This window comes from Natator depressus, chromosome 8 (genome assembly GCF_965152275.1).
Source record: "Natator depressus isolate rNatDep1 chromosome 8, rNatDep2.hap1, whole genome shotgun sequence".
Taxonomy (NCBI): Eukaryota; Metazoa; Chordata; order Testudines; family Cheloniidae; genus Natator; species Natator depressus.
The window spans coordinates 21878982-21903678 of record NC_134241.1 but is presented as its reverse complement, the minus strand read 5'-3'; the positions used below and the strand labels follow the sequence as shown (position 1 = coordinate 21903678).

At 41.6% G+C, this 24697-nt stretch overlaps 1 protein-coding gene across 4 annotated transcripts in view; it reads left to right on the top strand.

The window, feature by feature from the left end:
• The first annotated feature begins 373 nt into the window (after positions 1-373).
• Positions 374-24697, top strand: part of CSNK1A1 (casein kinase 1 alpha 1) — a 49939-nt gene continuing 25615 nt past the window's right edge. Inside the window, exons 1-4 of one of the 4 annotated variants that reach the window (XM_074960593.1) lie at positions 374-888; positions 1684-1790; positions 20257-20383; positions 22337-22435. In XM_074960593.1, coding sequence (XP_074816694.1) covers positions 766-888; positions 1684-1790; positions 20257-20383; positions 22337-22435 — 456 coding nt within the window. In that variant the 5' untranslated portion in view covers positions 374-765. The remainder of the gene's footprint in view (positions 889-1683; positions 1791-20256; positions 20384-22336; positions 22436-24697) is intronic. The other 3 variants (XM_074960594.1, XM_074960592.1, XM_074960595.1) reach the window with 3 other exon arrangements.

The window sequence follows — 24697 nt, the reverse complement described above, 5'->3', positions numbered from 1 at the left end:
CCTGGCCCCATTCCCACCAAGCTGGCCATGTCAAGTGACAGAGGCCCCTTGTGATTTTGAAAGGCCACTGGCCCTTTAAGGATGGAGGGGGGGGGAAACAGGTGAGGGAGGACGGGCGAGCATGCACCTTTTCCTTTTCACCCTTCCGCCTGGTTTCCGAACAGGATTGTGCGCATGTGCACTTGCGGAAACTGACGCTGCGTGAAGAGCCGAGCTGCTCATTGAATTTGAGTCAACTCCGTCTACGCATGCGCACTGGCTCAACGTCCTCGCCTGCCCTCTTAGCTTGCACTTGCGCGTTTTGTGTCCTGTCGAACATGCGCAGTAGCTGCCCCGCCCAGTTCCCAGAGTGCCCTGCGCGGTGAAGAAGCGGCGGCCGCAGAGTGGAGGCATTTTGTGTCCGTGATAGCAGCCGCGCGATATACAAGATGGCGGCGGCGGCTGCTGAGTGAAGTACCAGCGGCGGCGGCCGGGATCCGGCGGTGCCAGCTGCGCTTGGACCCCCAGAGCCTCCCGGTGCCACTCCCGTATCTCTGGAGCGGGCAGAGAGTGTAGTGGCGCCCGGCCGGGGAGTAGGGCAGAGCCGCGGAGGAGGACGCCCGCCGCAGGGGCCTGGCCTAAGCTGAGCGGCGGGGACCAGATTCCTCCTCCGCTGCCGCCTCCTCCCGGGCGGCGTAGAGCCCCCGCCCCAGGCCCGTTGTTCCAGCGTAGGGCCCCCACCTCACTTCCCCTCAGCGCCGGGAGGGCCGCGAGCCGCCCCTCACCATGGCGAGCAGCAGCGGCTCCAAGGCCGAGTTCATCGTCGGGGGTAAATACAAGCTGGTGCGGAAGATCGGGTCGGGCTCGTTCGGGGACATCTATCTGGCCATCAACATCACCAACGGGGAGGTAAGGGCGCCACGTAGCCCCGCAGGGAGCCCTGGGACTCATCCCTTCAGGGAGTCCCCGCCCCAGTGACCCTCTTCGAGCCGGGGTCTTGTCAGCACAGGGAGCCCAGGGCCCTGTGGTTGGCTTCACCAAGAGATTGGGCGACCCGCGTACCCGCTGCGGTGGTTAGGCCGCTACCAGAGGGAGGCTGGCCGGCCGGCCCTTCACAGGAGAAACTTACCGGGTGATAGCACATCGATTCATCTCCACTTACCCTGGGGATGGGTGGTAGAGTTAGGAACTCCCCCCTCCCCCCCCCCAAAATGGGGATATGTCCCTTGCCATCAGTAGCGCAGGGGGCCATCTTCCCCTCCCCCAGTCATCTATTCTTTTCTGCTTTGAGGGGGCACACGCTTACCTGGCACTCAACATATGGTGAGACACACAGAAGGACCCCCCCCTTCCCCCTCACTCTTCGGTTTTCTTCTTTTTCCTCTCTCCATCCCACATTTTTCTGAGCCAGGAAGAAACAATTCCCATCTCGATTAGTCGTTTGGATCTGAAGACTAAACATTTCTAGTCCTGTTTCCCTTCCAGGATGGATATTTATGCACAGATCAGCACCGTGTGGATTTTATTTGCAGAGCCTGCTGTTTCTCCATATTATGGATATTGAGCTAGTGTTGTGAGCACTAGAAAATTTTCCCATTTTCCCAAAATTTACTGCAGCAGAGCTCTGAGTGGGAGTGGAGTGCTGTGTCCTCCTAAACCCCTGTGCTTGGTGGATGCTCTGATGCCTGTTCCCTCTCACTGCAGGAAGTGGCTGTGAAGTTGGAGTCTCAGAAGGCCAGGCATCCCCAGTTGCTGTACGAGAGCAAATTGTACAAGATTCTGCAAGGGGGAGTTGGCATCCCACACATAAGGTAAGAGTCAAACAAGCTGTGGGACACCAGTATGGACTCTTGTCCAGTGCATCAGTTTGTGATGGGGCTCCATGGTTAGAGAAAGGGTGAGTGTTTTTACTCAGGATTGATTTAGGAGGTGGAAAAGTGTGTATCCGGTAGAATTAGCAGGATCTCTCCAACCCAGCCTTCCCCATTCCCCCTTACTGCCATGTAGATTTCAGCCCTTTATGCAGCAATCCCTGAGGAGGGGGAATTCCTGCAGGATTTGTGTTTGGGAGTGTAGGCTGGCTTCCGGGGAGGCAGCACTGGAAATGGCTGCTCTCTTTTGTTGTGTTTTTGTTCCAACATGTCTTCCTTCTCTGCTCAGAAAATGGCGGATGGACGTGACTAACCCTTCCCCCATCTTCTGTTGGGACATGGGACATGCTCTGGCATGTACCTCTCCCTTCCATCACGTTTGTGTGTCTGGAAGGCTCAGGCCTGCAGAGAACCTCCAGGGGGAATGAAATGGCAGCCCCTTTCTGTTGCCCACAACAGATGCGTCACTGAGCCCTCTAGAGATACAGTGCCAAGATTATTCCTCCCCCTTCCATTTGCTTGTTATGCAGTCTCCGTGTTTCATGCTAGTTATGAAAACATGTTTTAATACATCAGGGGAGGCTTAGTCAGAACTATTTTTAAATTTTCTTAGTAGTGAAGCATACTTGAGAATTGGATTAATTTACTAATACTGGTAGGTCAGCCAGGTGAGCAAGAATAAAGCAAAAACTGGTGGGATCCCCTTACTTCAGTATAGAGATGAATGGAAATGTAACTATCTTTATACAAAACAGTTTATAAAAAAAGTTGTCACTTTTCAAGAGCCTTCATTAGAAGCTTACCGCATTTAAAATTCTGTGAATTGTGTTTAACATCTGTTGTGTGGTGAGAGTGAAGAAAATCAAAGCTATGTTGTTGGAGTCAGTGGCTACATAAACAAAACTTAGGGGTTTGCAAAGGATAGGGTATTAGTAATAGTTAGGATTGGAAGGATTAGATTTTTATTGGTAAATCTTGATAAACATCAATTTCACAGTGTACACACAAACCAAGGAAAAATATTTCCATCAATAATAGAAATTTACAAATAGACAAAGTAAGAAAAATGCTTCTTGAGAATGTAATTTTGATTTAAAGATATTTACGTTGTATATTTTGAGGTGATGTTTTAATGATTTTGAAGCTTTAACTTTTTGAATCTCAGCATCTGCTCTCATTAAATTATTATTGTCTGATCCCCCAAAATTTCCCGCAACTGTTAAAATTTAAATTGATAAATATAGAAAATGTTTAAAATTCAATATTAACCATCAGTTGTAAAAAAAAAAAATGAAAATTGAACTCTGACAAGCCTAGCTTTAGTACATGCTTTGTACCTGTTCTTTTCCTTGTTTTATAATACATAGTATAACCCAACAGATTTTGTAGGACATTGTGACTGGCCGCTGTTATTGTAGGACATGTTTTGTAAATCTTATTGAATACTAATTAGTTTAATGCTTTCCTTCATTTAAAATAAGGACATTTGTGTGTGCCCCCAGTTATGAGCAGTAATGTCTCCTGCACATATGCCATAACTATATTGCCATAGGCTGTGTTGTCCTATATATTTAAACCCTTTGTAAAATCAGTATAGTCTTATGTAAGGATAGAGCAAATATACCTGGATGAAGCAAAAAACCTCTAGCTATAAGTGTGAAATCAGAGCTGCACAGATTACGCAGTTTCAATATCCTTTTCAGTTTTAAAAATGAAAGCCTTCCATTGAAGAAATACTTGACATGGTCTATTGAAATGCCACTACTGAAATAGTTGAACATTAAAATAACTTGGAAAAACTGCCAAAGTGAACAGGTACTTAATATTTCACTACCAGTCTGAAAAAACAGTATTTTTAGGTAAATGTAAATTGTTATTCTTTAAGTGAAAAACATACCTGTTATGCTACCAACAAATCCTTAATTTAGTGTATTTTTTCATGGAGCAGAAGTGAATTACAGTTCAAAGAGATGTCGTCAGGCTTGATCAGTGATAAACAATTTATTACTGTTTTTTACAAGCTGAGATGCTGAAATTCGACTTAAATAAGATTCTTGTATAAAACCTACCTACTGTTTGAAAATAACAAGATTGATATCACTGAAAGAAAAAACTTGTTTTTAATATTTTTAGTTTTTTCTTTGTGCATTGGACAGTATTTTATATATCCCATTTCACTTTGTATATAGTCAGCAATTTCCCCTTTGTTTTAAATGTGTGTTTTCCACACAACAATAGGGAAATGAACAACTATTTTAAAGAACAGGAAATGATGGGTAATACCACAAAAAATTGATTGGGAGATTTGGCAACTGATATGGTATCTGAAACTACTTTTTTTAAACTGAGGAAAGTTCAGGTTGAGCAGTCCCTTAGATTATGTGACTGAAACAATCTCTGGTCAATTTCACTTTCAGGTTCTCACAGTGCTAGTCCTGCCATACAGTGTTCTGCAAAATGCTACCTTTCAGAACATCTGCCCTCATTCGAAATTCTTCCAGAGCACTTCTGCTGGGTTTAAATCTCGCGTGGGGGGGTGTATTCTAACCACAGACTTCTACTTTTGGCTGGCATCCTGCTCGATGATATCTGGTGACAGTTGCAGTGAGAGAACCTAAAATAAAGTGCTTCTTATTTTGCGTTTTCTACTTTAACATCAGAGAAGGGCAATAACAATTTGTTCAAGAAAGTTCTTGTCCACAAACATTAAGATGATGGAATTTGATTCAGGCCAAATACTTGTTTCTGTGAATGAAGATGAATAACCTGACCATGAATGTGTCACTAGAACACCCGTCAAGGATACGTACATTGTACAAAGAATTAATTTGTGACTTTGATCCTGGTGATGTCCATAGAGTGTGCATATTGTGCTTGATTTTCCAGTATGTCTCTTTAGACGCATGTGATCTGGTACTCTTTAAATGCACTCTTGTCTGGAAAATGTTTGACTTTTATATTTAGTGTAGTTTTCGGTTAAATATTCTGACAGTACACCACATCAGCGCTATGACAGAATGTGTGTATCTGAACAGTTGGAATAGAATTGAGTTCTGCTCTGCTGGAGGAGAATGTTAAGGAAAATTTAATCCTTTTTTGTTTTCTTCATAAGTCAGGCAAGCTTTAAAACTGTTATAAAACCTTACAGCTGCACTCTATTAAAGTAGTCATAGCAGGAGGCATTGTGATCCAGTGGATAGGGCACTTGACAGGGAATCGAGAGCTCATTCCTGGCTTTGCCACTGGCTTGTCGTATAACCTTGGAAATGTCACTTTATCGTTTTGTACTTCAGTTTCCCCATCTGTGTAAAACCGAGGTAATACTTTACAAAAGAATGCAAGATTACATTCGACAAACTGGGGAAAGGCCAGAGGAGTGCTACAGAAACAATTAAAGTTTTAGAAAACGTGACCTATGAGAAAACATTGGGGAAAAAATGGGGATGTTACATCTGGAGAAGAGACGATTGGGGGGGGGGGGGGCATAAGTCTTCAAGAATGTAGAAGGTTGTTGCAAAGAGGAGGGGGATAAATTGTTCTCCTTACACACTGAGGACAGGGAAAGAAATGATGAGCTTAAATTGCAGCAAGGGAGATTTAGATTAGACGTTAGGAAAAGCTTCCTAACTGTAAGGGTAGTCAAGCACTGGAACAAATTATGTAGGGAGGTTGTGGAATCTCCGGCAGTTGGAGACTTTTAAGAACAGGTTAGTCAAACATATCGGGGTGGGCAGACTATGGCCTGGGGACCGCATCTGGCCCTTCAGATGTTTTAATCCGGCCTGGGAGCGGGATCCGGGGCTTGCCCCGCTCCATGCGTGCTGTGGCTCCATGCGCCTCCCGGAAGCAGCAACATGTTCGCCCTCTGTCTCCTACGCATGGGGCAGCCAGGGGGCTCTGCATGTTGCTCCCACCCCAAGCACCAGCCCCGCAGCTCCCATTGGCCGGCAACCGCAGTCAATGGGAGCTGCAGGGGTGGCGCTTGTGGATGGAGCAGCGTGCCGAGCCGCTTGGCCGCGCCTCCGCGAAGGAGCCAGAGGGGAGATGTACCGCTGCTTATGGTAAGCGCTGCTCGGAGCCTGCACCCCTGACCCCCTCCATCATCCCTTCCCTAGCCCTGATTTCCTTCCGAACCCCTCAGTCCCACTGTCCTGGACCCCAGAGCCTGCACCCCCAGCCAGAGCCCTCACTCCCCCACCTGCACCCCAACCCCCTGCTCCAGCCTGGAGCCCCCTCCAGCACCCTGAACTCCTCATTTCTGGCACCACCCCAGGGCCCGCACCCCAATCCCAATTTTGTGAGCATTCGTGGCTCGCTATACAATTTCCATACCCAGATGTGGCCCTCGGGCCAAAAAAAGTTTGCCCACCCGGTCTCGATAATACTTGGTTCTTCTTTTGATCTACCTACCACCTGGGGTGGTGGACTACCTGTATTGACAGGAGAACCCTTCCTGTTGCCGTAGGTAATGTTACACTGAAGTGCTACACTTAAGTGTAGATATACCCTACATATATCAAAGCAGTAAACACGGAAGTGCAGTTATTAATACTTTTGCAATAAGAGGAAGTCTCTGTTTAGTATTCATCTCTCTTGCACCTTAGATGCAAGCGCAGAAACATGCTCAGATACATCCAGTAAAACCAAGATAACTAGACTTGGTCTTCCAGATATGTTAAGATAAACTAGCAAAAAAAACCCCTTACATGCATTCATAATGTATAAAGAAGCAAAAGGGCAAAATCCAATTTTAAATTACATTTTTGAATGTCACCTCAAAGAGCTGAGAAAGCTGACAGTACATGAATCCTCAGCCATCACTGTAAACAGGACAGGTTGGAGATTTTGCAGTCCTTATGTTTAAGATAAACAAACACAAACAGTCAGATTTGGGCAGGAAAGGTTTTGCTTTATGGTGTAAAAGAAATCTTGAAAAAAGGGCACAGCTTTTATTCCATACTCCCACCAGGCAGACCCCTTCAAATTATTAAGAATTTGAAACTAGTTCAGAGTACAAGGAACTATATAAATGCACTAGTAGTTAAACAGTGTAATGTGTGTTATTTACATTTATTGTGCAACATGAATTTCATTTTTGGTTGACAGAACTTGAATCAAGGTTACACTTCTTTAACTGATTTTGTGCCCTAAAGCAGCTCTGATGGACTGAATGAAATGAAAAGTCCACATTCTTCTGGCAGGTTTATCCAGATGGTTCTAGGGCATTGCAGTCTGCTTCTTGTACTGGCAGTGCATTTTCATCTGTTACTTTCTTGTTTAATTGATCACATTAATTTGGGGTATTTGAGTTTGTACCAGATTCCTTGGTGCTGGCTGGCTGTATATTTGGCTGGTGGCTTGTTCTGAACTTTTTCTTGTATTAATGTATTGTAACTTAAATGTCTTTCAAGATGCACCCTCTACATATTTTTAAATAGGTTTTCTTTGGGTAGAGATTTTTCTTGAGGATTAGTTGTTCAGGTGAATTGACAGGATCTGGCTGTATTTGGAATGGATGATGTATCTGCTCCTTGGTTACAGCCAACCATGTGTAACATGTTAAATGTTGCATTTATTTATTGAGGGCAGAGCTAAGGTTGTGGCTACATGAGGAAGCCATTGCTCTTGTGTAGACAAGGCATAATAACACACAGGGATAGGTGATAATTAATGGCACTGAAAATATACCATTGGTTGTTTGAATTCCAAGGCTACTGAAAAAATATGTATTGTGTATATCATAGCTTTCCTTCCACCCAGCTTAATGTTCAAACCTGTTGTATATTCTACAGGTGTTGAGGCATGTTTATGCCAATTTTCATATTCCTTGTTGCAGGGGGAGTGGAAGGAGAAGGTTGAAGCTTCTTACCGCTTCCCACCATCTTCATGGAAAGCAAATTCTAGAAGACTGTTATGATTAACCTTATTCTCCTGATATGACCTACCAGTTTAGAGAAGTCTGCACTATGTTCTCACTGTAGGAGTCTTAATATCCCACTAAGCATATGAAGCTGACTAAAGTGACATTTTAATTTAGTCGTAAGTAGAATCGCACCATTGTATGGAGCTATTCAAATTTAACATTTAGCATGGGTCCTTCCTAACTCATAAAATGAGTAAAACCTACTCTGGCATTAAGCCTTAAGAGTGCAATATGTGCAGTTAGATGTGTAGTGATGTAAAGGACATTGGAAATGTATTAATTTTAAAACCATTCAAATTTATAAATATTATAGCTTATGATAAAGCACCCTTCAAACAGGGTGTCCTGAAACATCTTAAAAATGTTCAAGGGTCTTTTGGCTTTAGTGTTCACTAGTATCTCCCATAATGACTATTCAGGGAAACAGTGAAACTGAGTTACATAAAGTGCTGTTAAATGCACAAAGTAAATTGAAAAAATAGTTACTTAATAGTAATCCTAGAGTTTTATTAATAATAGTAGATGCATAATTTTCAGACATCTTTTCAAGTGAATGTCCCTTTAAGCAGTGTTTTATACAAGTTAAATATTTTAATCGGTGAGGATGCATTCTCAGCTTGGAACTGCTTATAAGACAGGGCTTGAAAAACAGACCTGCTAGCCAGATACTAATATGAGACATGGAGAGGGCACAACTATAACTTCCACTGGCAGCGCTCTGGTGAGAAAAGTCCATTTTTGTGAGCTGCTGGAACGAGGGAGGGTCCTGTCAATGGATTCTGTTTCATATTTGTAGGAGTGTATGACTCCCCTGCCACTCTTTTTTCCCTTCCAGCAGCTGATGCTTTTCTTTTTGTGGCAGAGCCTTTTGGCTGACAAGGAGGGTAATCTCTTCTATTGAATAGGGATAGCTTCAGTCTTTTTTAGATCTTCTCTTATACTTGGTTCTGTCTGCTTCTGCTCACACCTTTATCTAGCAGAAGCAGATACCAAGGTAGCAACGGTTTTGTAAGTTTCAATATATGTGGCATCCTGTATGCAGTAATTAAACTGACCAGTTTTGTCAGTTTTCATCCTGCTTGGGAAAGCTGAGCGGCACTAGAGCAATATAAAGACTTGGGATGAAAGCACTCCATGGGTTTCTCCTTATATTGGAGGATTACCTTTGCAACCAAAAAGGCAGGAAGGTTTAATTTCTGTAGAAACATACATAGAAGCAATTTACCAGGTGTAGATTTTCTGCCTTAAGCAGTTAGTAAAATAGCAAGTCAATCACTTAGAAGTGCATATGCAGCATGGAGAATTCTAGTCAATTTAAACCATCAGGTTGCATGGTATTTATGGGAATGAGTTGCACTAGCATACTTCAAATATTTGAAATGTGTCTTAGCTGTACAAAAGAGTCACAATATTTTATTTATAGTAACTCTTTAACTTTCCTATAGAAAGTGTTTAGTTGCCACTTCTTAATTTAGTACTTGGGTGGCCTAATTTATAACTAATGTTAGTTGCCACAGTGAGTGATATCTGCTAAATATTTCACTTGACTGTACCAGTTATCCCATATTATGTTAATTGCATTTGTATTCCTGACTCTTAGTTGGTCAACAATTAATTGTTTTTCCAGCTTTATGGAAGAGAACATACAAGTCAATATGGAGAAGCTAACACATCGGTAAATTGTAAAATACTTAGGCAGTTCAGTCTCAAATATCTCATGGTGACGGGCTCTATTTTTCTTATATACACTCTGTGCGTTACATTATTGTTGTCTCTGGAGAGGTTGAATTAGCAAGTGTAAAGAATCCAGACTTTTGGTACATTGGCATACTTGTTTGCCGTGAAATTTTCCTCCCTCTTTAATAGTTGAGAAGTGACTGCCATAATGAAACTGTATATTTGAAACGGAAAGATGTTAAGGAACCAGTTGCTTGGTGCCAGTCAGAATAATTGTAGGCTAACGCAGTACAGGATACTGACAAAACATAGGGAACCAAGACAAATAAATGTGTGTAATGTCCTGGTAGAGGTATGAAATCCATATGCGTAAGTTGTGCTGGATGTCAATAAGTTATCACTGATATTTTCAAGTAGTCCGTTTCATTAGATGTAGTCTGAGATAAAACGCATTTCTATTTGAGTAAACAAGATCTAAAGCTGTAGTGATATGTTTGAACTTTAGTTAACTTAATATCTACAATTTATAACAGCTTTGTTTGCATTTCCTCATGCACTCAAATGCACAATTGTGCTTCTTGTGTCTAAGACTGCTAACATGGCTACTTTCTGCTTCAGTTTTATTGTATTTAGTAACATGATGTACTTCATAACTGTCACTAAGAATGCCTTTGAGATTGCTTTGAGATTATTCCTTTGAGTCCTTTATGCCAGTGTTTGACTTCTAAGTTTGTGCCCCAGTTAAGGGCAGATCTGTATGTTTGAGAACTCTTAGATGGGTATTTATCTGAAGATGTAATGGCTTTTTCTGCTCCTTGAAGTTATGTGAATGCTGTTTATACTTGCCTAATGATTTGGAATTTAGCTCTTAACTGCTATTTTGTGGAACGGTGGAAGTGGTACAACATGGTCTGAAATCAGGCCTAGAATTTCACTGGCTGTTTGGCTAACATAGAAACAAGTGGTTTCATCTACTTCTGCTCCTACACGTGGCTTTCTTTCTTCTCCCTCTGTTAAATACTCTAGTGAGTCCTTCCTCACACAAGATTGAATGTACAGTCTATTTTAGGAGGTAACATTTGACCATAAAGTTACTGCTTTGATAATTGAACAGAATTGTTTTTTGTTAGTAAACTTGCTATTGTGACATCTGGTTTCTCAAGATGTTCTACATATTAATTTGTCACTGGCCATATTCTTGTAACATGTATTCACTAACATCAGGGTTTCGAAAATGAAAAGTTCCAAAATGTATGTTATAGCTAGGGCCCTACCAAATTCACTGCTGTGAAAAAAACGTCACTGACTCTGAAATCTGGTCTCTAGTATGTTTTTACCCTATACTATACAGAATTCATGAGAGAGACCAGCATTTCTCAAACTGGGGGTCCCGACCCAAAAGGAGGTTGTGGGGGGCGGGTGTCATAAGGTTATTGTAAGGGGGTTGCAGCATTGCCACCCTTACTTCTGTGCTGCCTTTAGAGCTGGCTTGCCGGAGAGACGGGCCCAGCTCTGAAAGCAGTGCAGAAGTAAGTAGGGTGACCAGATCGGGCAGAGAGGGGGTAATAGGAGCCCATATAAGACAGCCCTAAATATTGGGACATCTGGTCACCCTAGAAGTAAGGGTGGCAACCTAACCATCAGAAGAGTGAAGTTTTGGAATAGCCTTCCAAGGGAAGCAGTGGGGGCAAAAGATCTATCTGGCTTTAAGATTAAACTTGATAAGTTTATGGAGGAGATGGTATGATGGGATAACATGGTTTTGGTAATTAAATATTCATGGTAAATAGGCCTAATGGCCTGTGATGCGATGTTAGATGGGGTGGGATCTGAGTTACTCAGGAAGGAATTTTCTGTAGTATCTGGCTGGTGAATCTTGCCCATCTGCTCAGGGTTTAGCTGATCGCCATATTTGGGGTCAGGAAGGAATTTTCCTACAGGGCATATTGGAAGAGGCCCTGGAGGTTTTTTTGCCTTCCTCTGTAGCATGGGGCACGGGTCACTTGCTGGAGGATTCTCTGCTCCTCGAAGTCTTTAAACCATGATTTGAGGACTTCAATAGCTCAGACATAGGTGAGAGGTTTTCGCAGGAGTGGGTGGGTGAAATTCTGTGGCCTGCATTGTGCAGGAGGTCAGACTAGATGATCATAATGGTCCCTTCTGACCTTAGTATCTATGAATACTGTGACCCCCTTACAATAACCTTGCAAACCCCCAGCCCCTCCTCCCCCCATTTTGGGTCAGGACTCCTACAGTTACAACATTTAAAATCTGAAATTTCACAATATCTGAAATCATGAAATTAACAATTTTTAAAATGCCATCACTGTGAAATTGACCAAAATGGACTATGAATTTGGTAGGGCCCTAGTTGTAGCCAGCTTAAAAGCAGTTGCTGTTTAAAGGATGATGCCTTGGTGGAACTAAGTACAGTAATTGTGTACCTACCACTGTGGTATCAACACTTTCATTTGCTTTCCTCAAGGTTAGTCATTAAAGAAATAAAAACCATGGGTTTGCTGAGTAAGCACTAAGGTGAATCATGTGACTTGGCATAATGCCTGCTTGCCCATCTGGGAGCTGCAAACCAAATAGTTTCTCACACCACAGTATCACATGACTGAATTCCCCAGCATAGTGACACAGACATTGAAACACAGGAGGTTACAAACAAGTTTTCCAACTCTGCCTATGTATGTTACATTGCTTTACTATAGTAAAAATGTGCTAATGCACATATATGACTGGAAGGTTTGTATATTTTTGCAAGTCTTTGATGCCATGTAAGGTTTTTTAATTTGAAAGTTTGTCTTTTTAATCAGTACCTTTTGAATAGTTCATTTTAATGAATATGAAATTTTCAGCCCATTGGAAAGTAGGGATGTGTGCAGGGATGCATACAGTTGTAAATCTGACTACTGCCCCAGCTCTGCAGGCCTAAAACTCTCAAGGCTACCTCAATTTCTGATCTCCCAGATTTCTTATCCCTATAAACAAGGTGTACTTTACTAACTTGAGTGCAGCCTATATCTAGGGTTGGCAGAACTTAATTTTTCTTTTTTGATTATTTTGACTGATAATGTCAATATTTGTGTTTAAGTGTTTTAGATTTTTATCAATTTAAATTTTTCAGTTGTGGAAAGCTGTTTGCGGAACAAGACAATGGGGAGGTCAGACAGTAATTGTTTAACAGTAGACGTTGATTCAAAAAGTTAAAGCTTTATAACTGTTAAAATGCAAATTGTCAGCATCACATCAAAATATACAAAGTAAATATCCTTAAAGCAAACTAAGTTCTCAAGCATCATTTTTCTTTCTTTGCCTATCTGTAAATTTTGATTATCATTGATGAACATATATTTTCATTAGTTTGTGTGTGTACGGTGAAATCACCATTTATTGACACTTACTGATTTAAAAATCTGATCATGCCAAGACTACTAGTAAATCCGTAGCCATGTCCTGAAGTAACATGACTGTTTAGCTAAACGTTGCAAGTATATTTTCCAAGGGTTTGCTTGTGAGAGCCAAGTTTCTGCATTCTTTACTATTAGTTTCCAATAGTAGCAGCTACCAAACAAACCTTGAATGGACAAGATGTAGCCTCACTTCTTAATCCAGTTTTTCCTGGAAACATCACAGGAAAATGAAGTCGTTGATTTGCAGTGTTTAGCAAAGCCAAACACTGAATATTTCAGATCTCCTTTACCAAACCTTTCAAATTAACTGGTTATGTGAATCAACAGGAATTATTTCTGACATGTTGCAGTTTAAGAAATGAAAGTGGTGGTGAAATACTACAGCATTTTCCAACATAAATTCCTTTTAGAAAGTTGTTGCAGAACTAGCTTTGCTTTAGACCATGGAGACTAAATATTAAAAGCCTGTTAAGAACCCTTGATAAATACTGAAATCATTTATTTTAGAATCGGTTATGAGGACAGGGTTTTTTTCTGTGTTTTTAAAAAATCCCCAAACAAAATCTGCCTCTTGTGTATTCTAGAATGCCTGCATATGACCCATAGAGGACATAATCCACCCAAAACATAGTTTGTTTTGGTGGGAGGGAGAATACGTTGAGATGTTAGCAAAAATCTAAAACTAGACTGTAGTCTGGGTGAATGATCCTAGTCCACTTCTTGATAACTGTCTATTTAAAAACAAACTCTATGCCTTGTTAGAAAAAATCCTACATCTTCCAACAATTCATGGACCTCACTGAGATATACCTGCACGTTTTGGTTGGGGTCAGTTACCTTTTTATTTTTGATAGCAGGAATCAAGCATATTGCTTCCTTGCTTTGTATAATCCTTAATTTAACTTAAATAAAAACATGGCTGAAATTAGCATTCAGTTTCTACATTTGAGGTAAACCTAAGCACTTAGTGAAACATGTTTGGGCAGAAGCGAGGTGGAGCTATCCTAGTGAATCATCTATTTGCTCATATAATGTATGAGGGTTGGATGGAGGGATTGAAATGATTTTCAAAGCAAGTAGGAAGCAACTTCTCTGGAAAGTCTACCCAAACGCTTGATACCTCTAAATATACATCCCAAAACACACTGACCTCTTATGTCTTATGTTGAATTAAGCAGCTTTTTTAGTTCTAAACTAGTTCATCAGCTCCATTGTTAATGTGCTCATTTCCTGTGTTAAGTTTTAAATAATAGAAATGTGGGGTTGGAAGGGATCTTGAGAGGTCATCTAATACAGCCCTCCTGTGCTGAGTCAGGGCCAAGAACACCTATATCCGAGGTGTTTTTAAATCACATCCCACCTTAGCATTGTTTTTCCTGGACTTGTCCCTCCCTACCCCCTAAAATTTGTTTTTGAATGAGAGGCAAGCATCAGGATGCAATGCCACAGTACCCCCTACATTCACTATAATTACTGAACTGTTAGAAGGTTTGTCACATCCCTTAAAAGTTAGACCCCCTCCCCAGGTTGAGATGATCGGTCCTAGACCATCTCTGATACGTTTGTCTAACCTGTGCTTAAAAACCTACAGTGATGAGATTTGTTTAAAAACACTTGGATTGCAGGATGATGCATATATTTTCAGTATGCTTCACTGCTATTTGACATAAAAGGAATGTGGACTCTGAAATTCCAGGTTCTGAAGGGAATATTGACAAGTGGCTTCAGACCTTTCTGTCCTGACCTCTCCAGCCTGTTCGTGTCTAGTCTCTGCCCCCTTAGCTCCTCATCCCTCTGCATTCCAGTCAAGTTGTTCCCCCTTCTCCTCCTTCTTAGGTCCCAGCAGGGGGAGTGAGACTCAGTTCCCAATGCATGTTGTGACAGTGGCTCTTGCCAGGTGGAAGGAGCAATAGCAGGAAAGTCTGTTCTACCCCTGCAGCATGCCCATTAGAGAGAGAATCTTTGGAGAATGTAGCTGCCAAACTAGGTGCTGAGACTTTCAGAAGCTCATAACTTGGCCAAATTTCAGTTGCTTATAACTTTACCAAAATGTAACTCTTTGGGTTGAAAATGGTCTTACAATGGACAGTGTTGGGTAACCTTGTCTATTTTAGACTGTGCAGGTAACAATACCTATAATGCAAACAAAATATAGTACTTTCTGAAAGGGAAACTGGAACCTAAAAGCTTCTTACAGTGGTCTTGACTGTTTTATGTGTTCCGTCAAAGGCAAAAACTGACTTGCTACTTCAAAAACTAGTAGATTAGCATCTATAGGGCATTGCATAACTACTGTATAGTGCTGGCTATGGTGTAGTCTGGGTTTCTTCTGGTCCTACTTTCTGTCCTGAAGTAGGTGAAAAAATTTGACATCAAGAACTCTACTTAAAGTTTAGAAAGTGGACCCGTCCAAGAGTTCCAGTAAAGAATTTAAGGTCTAATGCAGGGGTCAGCAACCTATGGCACGCGTGCCAATTTTTAATGGCACGCTCCTGCCAGCCAGGTCCCAGCTACTGGCCCCACTCAGCCTGCTGCCGAACCCCGGCCAACAGCTGGCTGAGCTGGGCTGGCGGCCAGGAGCCTGGCAGGAAGCAGTGTGCCATTAAAAATCCTGCCTGCCCCGGCCTGCTCTTCTCCGCCCCCCTGCGGGGGCAGAGTGAAGAAGCTTGGTCCTGCCGGCTGCAGGGCAGGCAAAGTCCCCCCTCTTCCACCGGTGTGCTGGGTTCCTGCCCTTCCTCCTCTCCCTCCCTGCCGCTGATCAGCTGATGGCCCTTGCGAGGGAGAGGGAGAAGCTGAGCCGGGAGCCGCAGTGTGCTTGCTGCTCCGGGGAGGAGGTGGAGAAGTGGCAACGTGGCCTTGGGGAAGAGGGGTGGAATCGGGACATATCCCCTCCAGCCCCTGCCATGAGCTGCTCTGGGCAGAGGGCTGGGAGCACCCCCAGCCCTCTGCCCTGACCCCTAAACCCCCCCAACCCATGCCCTGACTGCTGCAGCCCCCACACATACCTAGCCCCTCCCACACCCCATGCCCTGACTCTTGCACCCCCCACATTCCCACCACCACCCTGAGCACCAAACGGGAGCTCCTGCAGCCCCCCCCCCCACACAAACACATTCCCACCTGCACCCCTAGCACCCAATGAGAGCTGCCCTGGTAAGCACTCCACACCCAAACCTCCTGCCCCAACCTTGAGCCCCCTCCCTCATTCTAGCTCATGGCCAGACCCTACACCCCAACCCCCAGCCTGCTCCTTCACCCCCAGCCCTGTGCTCAGTGCACTCCCACCCACAGCTCAGTGCAGAGAGAGAGGAAGAGAATGGGCTAGAACCAGGGAGAAGGTAGTACCCACTCTATGTGGGCAGGGCCAGGATCCCAGACCAGCAGCGGGCTGAGTGGGGCCAGCAGCCGGGACCCTGGCTGGCAGGAGCCGGCGGACGGAACTCCAGACCGGCAGTGGGCTGAGCCACTCAGCCTGCTGCCGGTCTGGGGTTCTGGCTGCCGGCCCCTTGCCAGCCAGGGTCCTGACCGCAGGCCCCACTCAGCCTGCTGCTGGCCTAGGTGAACGGAACCCCAGGTTGGCAGCGGGCTGAGCAGGCCGGCAGCATAAAATCTATATTTTAGTTTAATTTTTTAAATGAAGCGTCTTAAATGTTTTGAAAACCTTGTTTACTTTACCTATGGCAATAGTTTAGTTATATAATATATAGACTTATAGAGAGAGAGACCTTCTAAAAAACATTTAAAATGTATTACTGGCACGTGAAACCTTAAATTTAAGGGAATAAATGAAGACTGCACACCACTTCTGACCCCTTGTCTAATGGCTAATTGAGCTTTTTACTATATCTTCATAAGACCATCATGAATAACTGGTTCAGAAGCTTCTATGCCAAAGAACAGATGGACTCAGTGCCTGGAATTGTTGTACAACTAAAGGATTCTTTGAAAAGTAATTTCAAGTTTCATTATAAGACAAGATAGCTGGTCCCAAGCCAAACTGATCTCTCCTTCATGTCAGTCACTTGTTCACTGCTCAGGAGTGCCTTTGCTCTGCTTTAAACTTTATGGTGTAATGTGTCTAGGTAACATGCCAAATTTGAGTTTGCCTAGGTAATATAGGTGGTTCATTACTATTAGGATGCCAGCTTGTATAGGCTTAGTGGTTGGCATACTCAGTAATTTCTACATTGAATCCAATAGCCTGCAGTTGATCTAGAGCTTACCTTCCATACATCCAGTATTGACTTAGACCTGTGTTCATTGTGAATCAACCACATCCCGTAGTAAAGTATTCCAGTGGCTAGTTACTTTCATTATAACAAATTTGTGCCTTATATCACAACTGATTTTTTTTTTTTGTAAAGTCAGCATCCAACCATTAGATTTCTTTATGAAGTCTCTAGACCAAGGGTTCTTAAACTTCATTTCACCACGACCCACTTCTGACAAAAATTGCTACGTGACCCCAGGTGGGGGAACTGAAGCCGAAGCCTGAGCCCTGCTGCCCTGGGCAGGGGGGCCAGGACCAAAGCCAGAGCTCCACTGCTCTTGAGGGAGGGCAGGGGGAGTCAATGCCTAATCCCTTCAGCTTCAGCCCCAGGCAGGGGGCATGTAACCTGAAGCTACCCCGACACACACTCGGGGCTGGAGTGCTTGAACTTCAGCCCTGGGCCCCAGCAAGACTAATGCCAGTCCTTGGCAACCCCATTAAAACGGGGTCTTGACCCACTTTGTGGTCCCGACCCACAGTTTGAGAACTGCTGCTCTATACTAAAGAGCCGCTTACCTCTTCTCCCTGTGTATGTATTTTAAGAATGTGATCAGTTTGTCTTTCAACCTTCTGTGCCATAAACTATAAATTACACTTCCAACCTCACTGTATGGCATGTTTTTCTGATGTTGAATCATTCTTGTGGCTCCTGTCTAAGTCCTTTCAAAGTGTTGACACCTGCCTGGTGGTGGTCTCATCAGTGTCATATACAGTGCCTCCTTAATCCTCCTATTCATGTTGGCCCTCTTTAGCTGTAGCATCAGACTGGTAGCCTGTATTCAGTTGATTACCTACCACAACCCCTAAAGTCCTCTTCAGACCCTGCTTCCCAGGATATAGCCCCCAGCCTGTCAGCATGGCCTGTGCTTGGTTCTTAGATGTAGGAGCATGCATTTGGCTGTACTGAAACACATGATCTGGGTTGATGGAGTCAATATTGATGAGGACAGATCAATCTGTGATGATTTACTTTCCTAGAGTCCTCTCCTTAAGTGGGTATTTGCTACAGGAGTTATACAGACATATGGTAGTTGGGGCTTAAGTCAGAACTTGATCTAGTCCTCTGTTCACCTACCTTTATTATTAATGCTATGGCAAGGGCCATATTAGTCAGATCCCAGGAAAGTTAATCTTATTTTCTTCGCTTTGTATGACTGAAGTTTCCAGTGTCTGACTATATGTCCATTGAAAGACCTAGGTACAGAGTTCCAGTAGTCAAGTCTGAAGGTCCCAAAAGTAAAATTACTGTGGCTAGGTCCATCTTTGAGAAGATGAGGTGCAACCTCTGGCTAGTCAATGGCAGAGGGTTTTTGTCATGACCATTTTGTCAAGCAGTAATGAGCAAGGAGGACATATGTGCTGTAAACTGCTGAATCCTGATAAGAACCTTTTAAAGCATGTCCCTCTTCCTGACTTTCATCCAACCAATTATCTTGGTTAGGCAGAGGAATTATTTGGAGAGGTGCTATTTGAACTGGAGAGAAAGTGGTGGTGGTCTCTCCTTCTCTCCTCTCTTCCCTTCCCCTCAAAAAGATGTTAAACCTGATGGGAGGGAAGTATTAAGATTTGTTGGACTTCGCAGTTGAGCACTCTCAATGTAGATGAGCCCATCGCCATACTGAGCATTCTGAAGGGAAGAATTGGAATTATTTTTAAGTGCTCCCATCAACCCCTATTACATCTGGTAGGATAATAGTATGCAATGGCGTGAAATACCATAGACACATTAGCAGGAATACTGTGGATGGGAAGAGATCTTCTCTTGGTGCTGAAAGGATAGATATGCTTTTTGTAAGTCATTCCTTACTATTTCTCGATGTCCTTGCTCAGAATTGTGAGATTAGACACTCTGGTGGCTTGCAAGATCTGCCTGGTCCAGAGTAAAGTAATTTAGTATTCTATTTTAACAGTGCCTTTAGATTTCTGCTTTTGGAATTTTAAACTCCTACTTTTAGTAAAATCTTAGTTTTGTCTTAAGTATAGCAAAGATCTCTCACTAGATTTTTTTTATCAGCTTCTTCTACTAGAACAGAATGTATCTACTGGGTGCTCAAATGCTGGAGAGATGGCTGCCAATAAAAACCTGGATGAATGTGTAGTGAGGGAATGTCTAACTTCCTTGCCCTGTTGTGATCTAGTGAAAAAAAGTCAAGCTTGAAAAAAACTGTACAACTCTCCTCTGGAAAGACTGCTTATATGTGAACTTTCTCTGGGGTGAAACTGGAAACTACAAGAAGCAACACCAAAAATGAGGTGATACCTTGAAAGGTGCCAGTCCAAACATGGTTTGAACCTTACTGTTCATACAGCTGCCTCTGCTTTGCTCTGTCATTTTAATTTGGTACACTGGTATTTTTCAAATGTTCTTCTGTCAGAAAGTGGCAGACATCAAGTTGAAGACTGAGAGGGATGGGAGAGTTGCAGGTGGAAACTGACACTCCTTTGTTTGAAGTGAAAATTGAAGGCACACCTTATTAAAATACAAACAAAACCTTTTTGCTCAATGTCCTATGAAAGTTGAGTGCTTTTCCAGAAAGTAGGGTGACTCAGTAAGTTGCTATAGAGCTTTCTGTTGCTGCTTGCTTTACAAAAAGGTATTCTATTTAATAATAATAATTAATAATAATAATAATAATAAATTAAACTATTCAGCCTGTAAAGGCCAACTGCCAGTGGGTTGTGTTTAGTCAGTGCTTTCGGTGGTTAATAAGAGAATGGGAGTTAACATCGTTAAAGGCCAGCATTATGCATTGCTTTCTGGAAATCAATGGCAGGAAGAACAAAATGGGGCTGATCCAATTAAGACCTAAACAAAACGAATATTCTAAAAGAAATGCATCATTACCACTAATCTGCATCAAAGTAAATTACTGTCACAAAAAAACTCCATATCTAATGGTAGCCAGGGCTTGCTTATAAATACTGAACACTTTGTAAAACAGTCTAGTTAATTGCATTTATGCATCAACAATATCAATTGTTATTTTGAAGTGGGAAAACATAGTACTACTTGGCATCTTCTAAAATTTAAATATTAACTGGCTACCTCACTGTTAATACTACAGATTGTTAGTTTATCTTAAAGAGAATAACTTAGACATCTCTGTGTCATTGCAGGTGGTATGGTCAAGAGAAAGACTATAATGTTCTAGTTATGGATCTTCTGGGACCCAGCCTTGAAGACCTCTTCAACTTCTGTTCCCGCAGGTTCACAATGAAAACAGTACTTATGTTAGCAGACCAGGTATGTGAAACTTAAATTTGCGTTGTAAGGAAAATGAAGCAAATAATGTTCCTTTTAAGTATGTCAGAATGTGTGCAACTCGGTACTCTGTATACTCAAGTGACTATTTGACTCGCATAGAAGCAAAAAATAGGAACAGTGATAATGGCAGTTTCATGGTATAGCAGAGCATAAGATTAGCATTGTAGAGAACTAAGAATGCAACACAAATATTAGTATTCTCATGCTAGTGTTAACGCTTTATAAAATCATGCTCTTAATTTTATTTTACTTACATCACAGATGTCAAGTACTGGTAATGGTAAAAAGCAATCCTCAACATTTTGGGTTAATTTGATTAAATGAAGCACTCCAATAGGCTTCAGCCAAGCATGTTGTTGGCAGGCTGTATATAGACTTCTCCGTTGAGCTCTGCCACTGCACGTCAGTGTGTACCTGTTACATCCTTGATATCCTGACTTTTAGTCTTCTCAAATTTGAATGGTTTTGGGATGTCTGCTGTCCTTTAGTGACAAACATGGGGATGCCAAACTTCTATCTCTTAATTCAAACCTCTAGAGTTGAGGTTACATATTTAGTGGTGAGAGCCTTAGAAATGCCTTATCTTCACTTGCTTCTCTATTTAGGCGTGAAATATTCCATCATAGAATCTAGGGCTTGGTCTACACTTAAAAATTAGAACCATCTAGCTAAGTCACTCAGGGCTATGAAAAATTTCGTGCCCTGAGTGCCAGGGTTAGATGGACCTAAATATAGGTGAGTTTAAAACTTGTATTGAAAATTATCCAAGATTATCCAACTGATGTTAGTAGTAGCTGTCACTTTGCCAAATGGTCATGAAATCCCAGGCTGTCAGCCAAGGAAGGGTAGAGCATTTCTGAGTGGAGATAGGTGTCAACTGTCCTTGTTCTCAGCTGCTTTTAGTCACTGATGCTCACTTCAGAGGGAGAACCACTCTTGGCTGCTGTGGTAATAGCATCTTTAAATGTTGTAAAACAAAAGGTTATTCTTGAAGAATCAGAACCTGAGTATCTATGGGACAATAGGAATGCCTTCAAACACACTGCTGGATAGGAACTTTAGTACAGTAAGTTTAAAGGTGGCCACTGGGACAGAGTCCACTAGGATTGCTACTAGCTTAGAGAGATGCTGCAGTATTGACACCTGTAATTCACTAAGGCCTGGTCTACGCTTAATTTAGATTAATATAGCTGTCGCACTCATGGGTGTGAAAAAATCCACATGCCTGAGCATCATAGCTATGCCAACCTAACCCTCTAGGGTAGGTGCATCCAGGTTGATGGAAGAACGCTTCCATTGACTTAGCTCCCATTGATTGGGAGGTGGTCCTACAGCGACAGGAAAAACACCTTCCATTGCTATATGGGGTTATACCAGCATAGTGATGGTGTTGTAGCTATACCACAATAGTCCCCATAATGTTGACCTTCCTAATGCTATAATATTATTGTCCAGCAAATTAAGATAACCAGAATAGCTAAAAGGCATATGTGGAGTAACCAACTGTTAATGAGTTAGTTCCTAATCGGACAATATCAGGAAAAGATTCTAAAACAGTCCTATAGTAAACAAAGTAACTCTAGTTAGATTGCTTGGGTTTTTTAAATTCGTGAATAAATCAGTTGTGAATACAACTTGTGTTACTTATAGTGAAACAGTTGGAGGCTTTTACACTGAAGACCTGTAGTATTGGTCAAGTGATGACAGACCAGTGATTATTTTCATCAAACTGTTTGTTTGTCGCGTCACTTGACAAATCTATTTTGTGATTATTTTGTTAAAATGTACTTGGTTAAATACTCAATTTATAATTAATTCATTAGTAAGGAAAATGAACTTGAATTAAACCACTGGACTTTTTTCTAATATCTTTGATCTTTAGCTTTCTCTTTCTAATGTTAAATTCTGATTATTTTTTTCTTGTATTTACAGATGATCAGTAGAATTGAATATGTGCACACAAAGAATTTTATACACAGAGACATTAAACCAGATAACTTCCTAATGGGTATCGGGCGTCACTGTAATAAGGTTAGTCTAATGCTCTTTGCATGTAAGAACAAGGAGGGTAATGCCTCTAAGAATGGTACTGATAAACATTAGATTTTGAAAAAAGCTATTCAGCTTGAGTTAACTGTTTGTTTGTCATTGCTGAAATAGATATGCCAAAAAGACTAAATCAGTTTAATTCTTTGATGCCAGGTGGTGGGATTTCCTTACTTGTATTGCTAAATGCAGTAGCATGAACATGTGGGCCTTTGACCCACCCCACAAGGAGGATTTAATGACAGGATTGTTTTTAAACATAAAAATCTGAAGTGTAAACTAATTTGATTACCTAAACATTCTCTGTCCAACTATGGTGTTTCATTATTCAAAGTTAGTGAATATCCGAATAGCATAATTTTTTTCCGTAATGTTAAAATCAAGTCTTAATTCTTGGCTCCAGGACTGATATCTTGATGCAAAATGTATTTGCACCAGTGTAGGAGCTCCTGACCTACCTGTCACCAAGGTGTTAAAAATTTGCAATGATTGGTAATGAAACCTTCAATCTTCAGGATTATGCATACAAAAATAACCGTCAGCCTATAGATGGTAGCATTGTTGACTTAAACTGTGTTTGTAACTGAATTTCTGCAAACCTTTCAAGTTGGAGAAGTACTAAAATGTAGATTAGTTGAATGCTTAAAGATCACACACCAAAACTGAACTTTAAATACTTTAAGTTAAATTGGGAGGACTTCTAGTTGCTAACTTTAAACTTTGGGGGGGGGGGGGGGGGGTTAATTTAGCCAGAGATGCATGCTTCCAGTTGGAAACTTTGCATAGAGAAATACTGTTTTCAATGACTAGTTCTGTTGAGTGAAATGTTTCATTCTCAATTGTTATGTTGAGCTCGGGCAGACAGGCAGCATTGGCAATGCAGTAAGCATGCTGTTTAATAGAAATTTTTAACTTCAGGACAAATGTACATAATTAAGCTTTTTATTGGAAGCAAGATTCCCACTTATGTTCTTTATATGCTATCTGAGGATGTTTACTATCTTTGGGCATTATTAGCTATAAAATGTTTACCTTTGTTTGCCTGTATGAATGCCAACTTGAAGCCATTAACATTAGAAACAAAATTGGTTGCTAACATGAGAAACATCAGAGTTCTGTCTGAAGGGGTGCAGTGCACAATGAACATTTAGATTAATTGTTTTTGTTGGAAAATCTTTTTGTAACAGTCCAATTGAAAGGTAAAGTCTTCATGTAATCCTGTTGCTGTTAAACCTTGCTCATTCCCAAGTTTCATACTTTTACTCTATAGAGCTCTATTTTTCTCTGCTATGAAGCAGTCAGGTTCTTTAATTTTCTGGCAAGACCTGGCAATATAATTATTAAAAAAATAGCTTGTTTTAATTTTTTTTACTAGTTTCAGTCTCTGATTTCCAACTTCTTTCGTTTTTGGCCGTTTTCCCACACTTTTGCACAGTCATGCTGGGTTGGCATTGTAGCTCCTTGTTTTACCTTGATATGGAATAATGGCCTAGAAAATACTGCTGTGCTCGTTTTATTAGATGAGCATGTTAGTCACATCAGCTGAATGGAAAACCTAAATTGTCTGCAGACCATGAATTTTTAGTCAATGCCACTTGCTATTTGTGTTAGGGAGCCACACAATGAAATAGTGGCAAACACTCTTTGTTGCGGGCATGAGTTTTATTAAATTGTTGCTTTACCTAAGCAGAATTGAAAAGGGACATTTTGCTTCAGTTCTGGACTAATGGCTGCTCCATTTTAGAAACATTTGCTTCCAGATATAATACACTGTTTTGTTCCTTTTCTTTGTAGCTAAGTGCAGCTACGTATTTAATAGTTTGTACATACTCCTTGAGGACATGCCAGTCACACAAAGACTAGGGTGCCATGGTAATCTTGTTCCAGTAGCTTCCTGTCAATTATAAACTTTTTTTTTTAAATGTAGTCACAATTTAAATTTAAGTGATCAATTTTTAAATTATTCTCAATTTGATATTTGGGAGTAATTTGTTCCTACCTTAAAAGGTAAACTTTCAGCTCTGCTAGAAATTAGCCCTGCATGCTTATGAAAATAAACTTTAAGGTGACTAAATGCCTTCTACCTCTTCCTTACTGAAGATTTACTTTTTCTGAATGTCTTTTGGGGAAGGGCAGTTTGTGGTACCAAAGAATGCTTTTTGTAAGCAAAGCTTCAATTTCCTTTTTTGATAGAGCCAAATGTCACCATTGCTATCCCTGTTTAAGGCAGTGCCATTATGGAGTGGC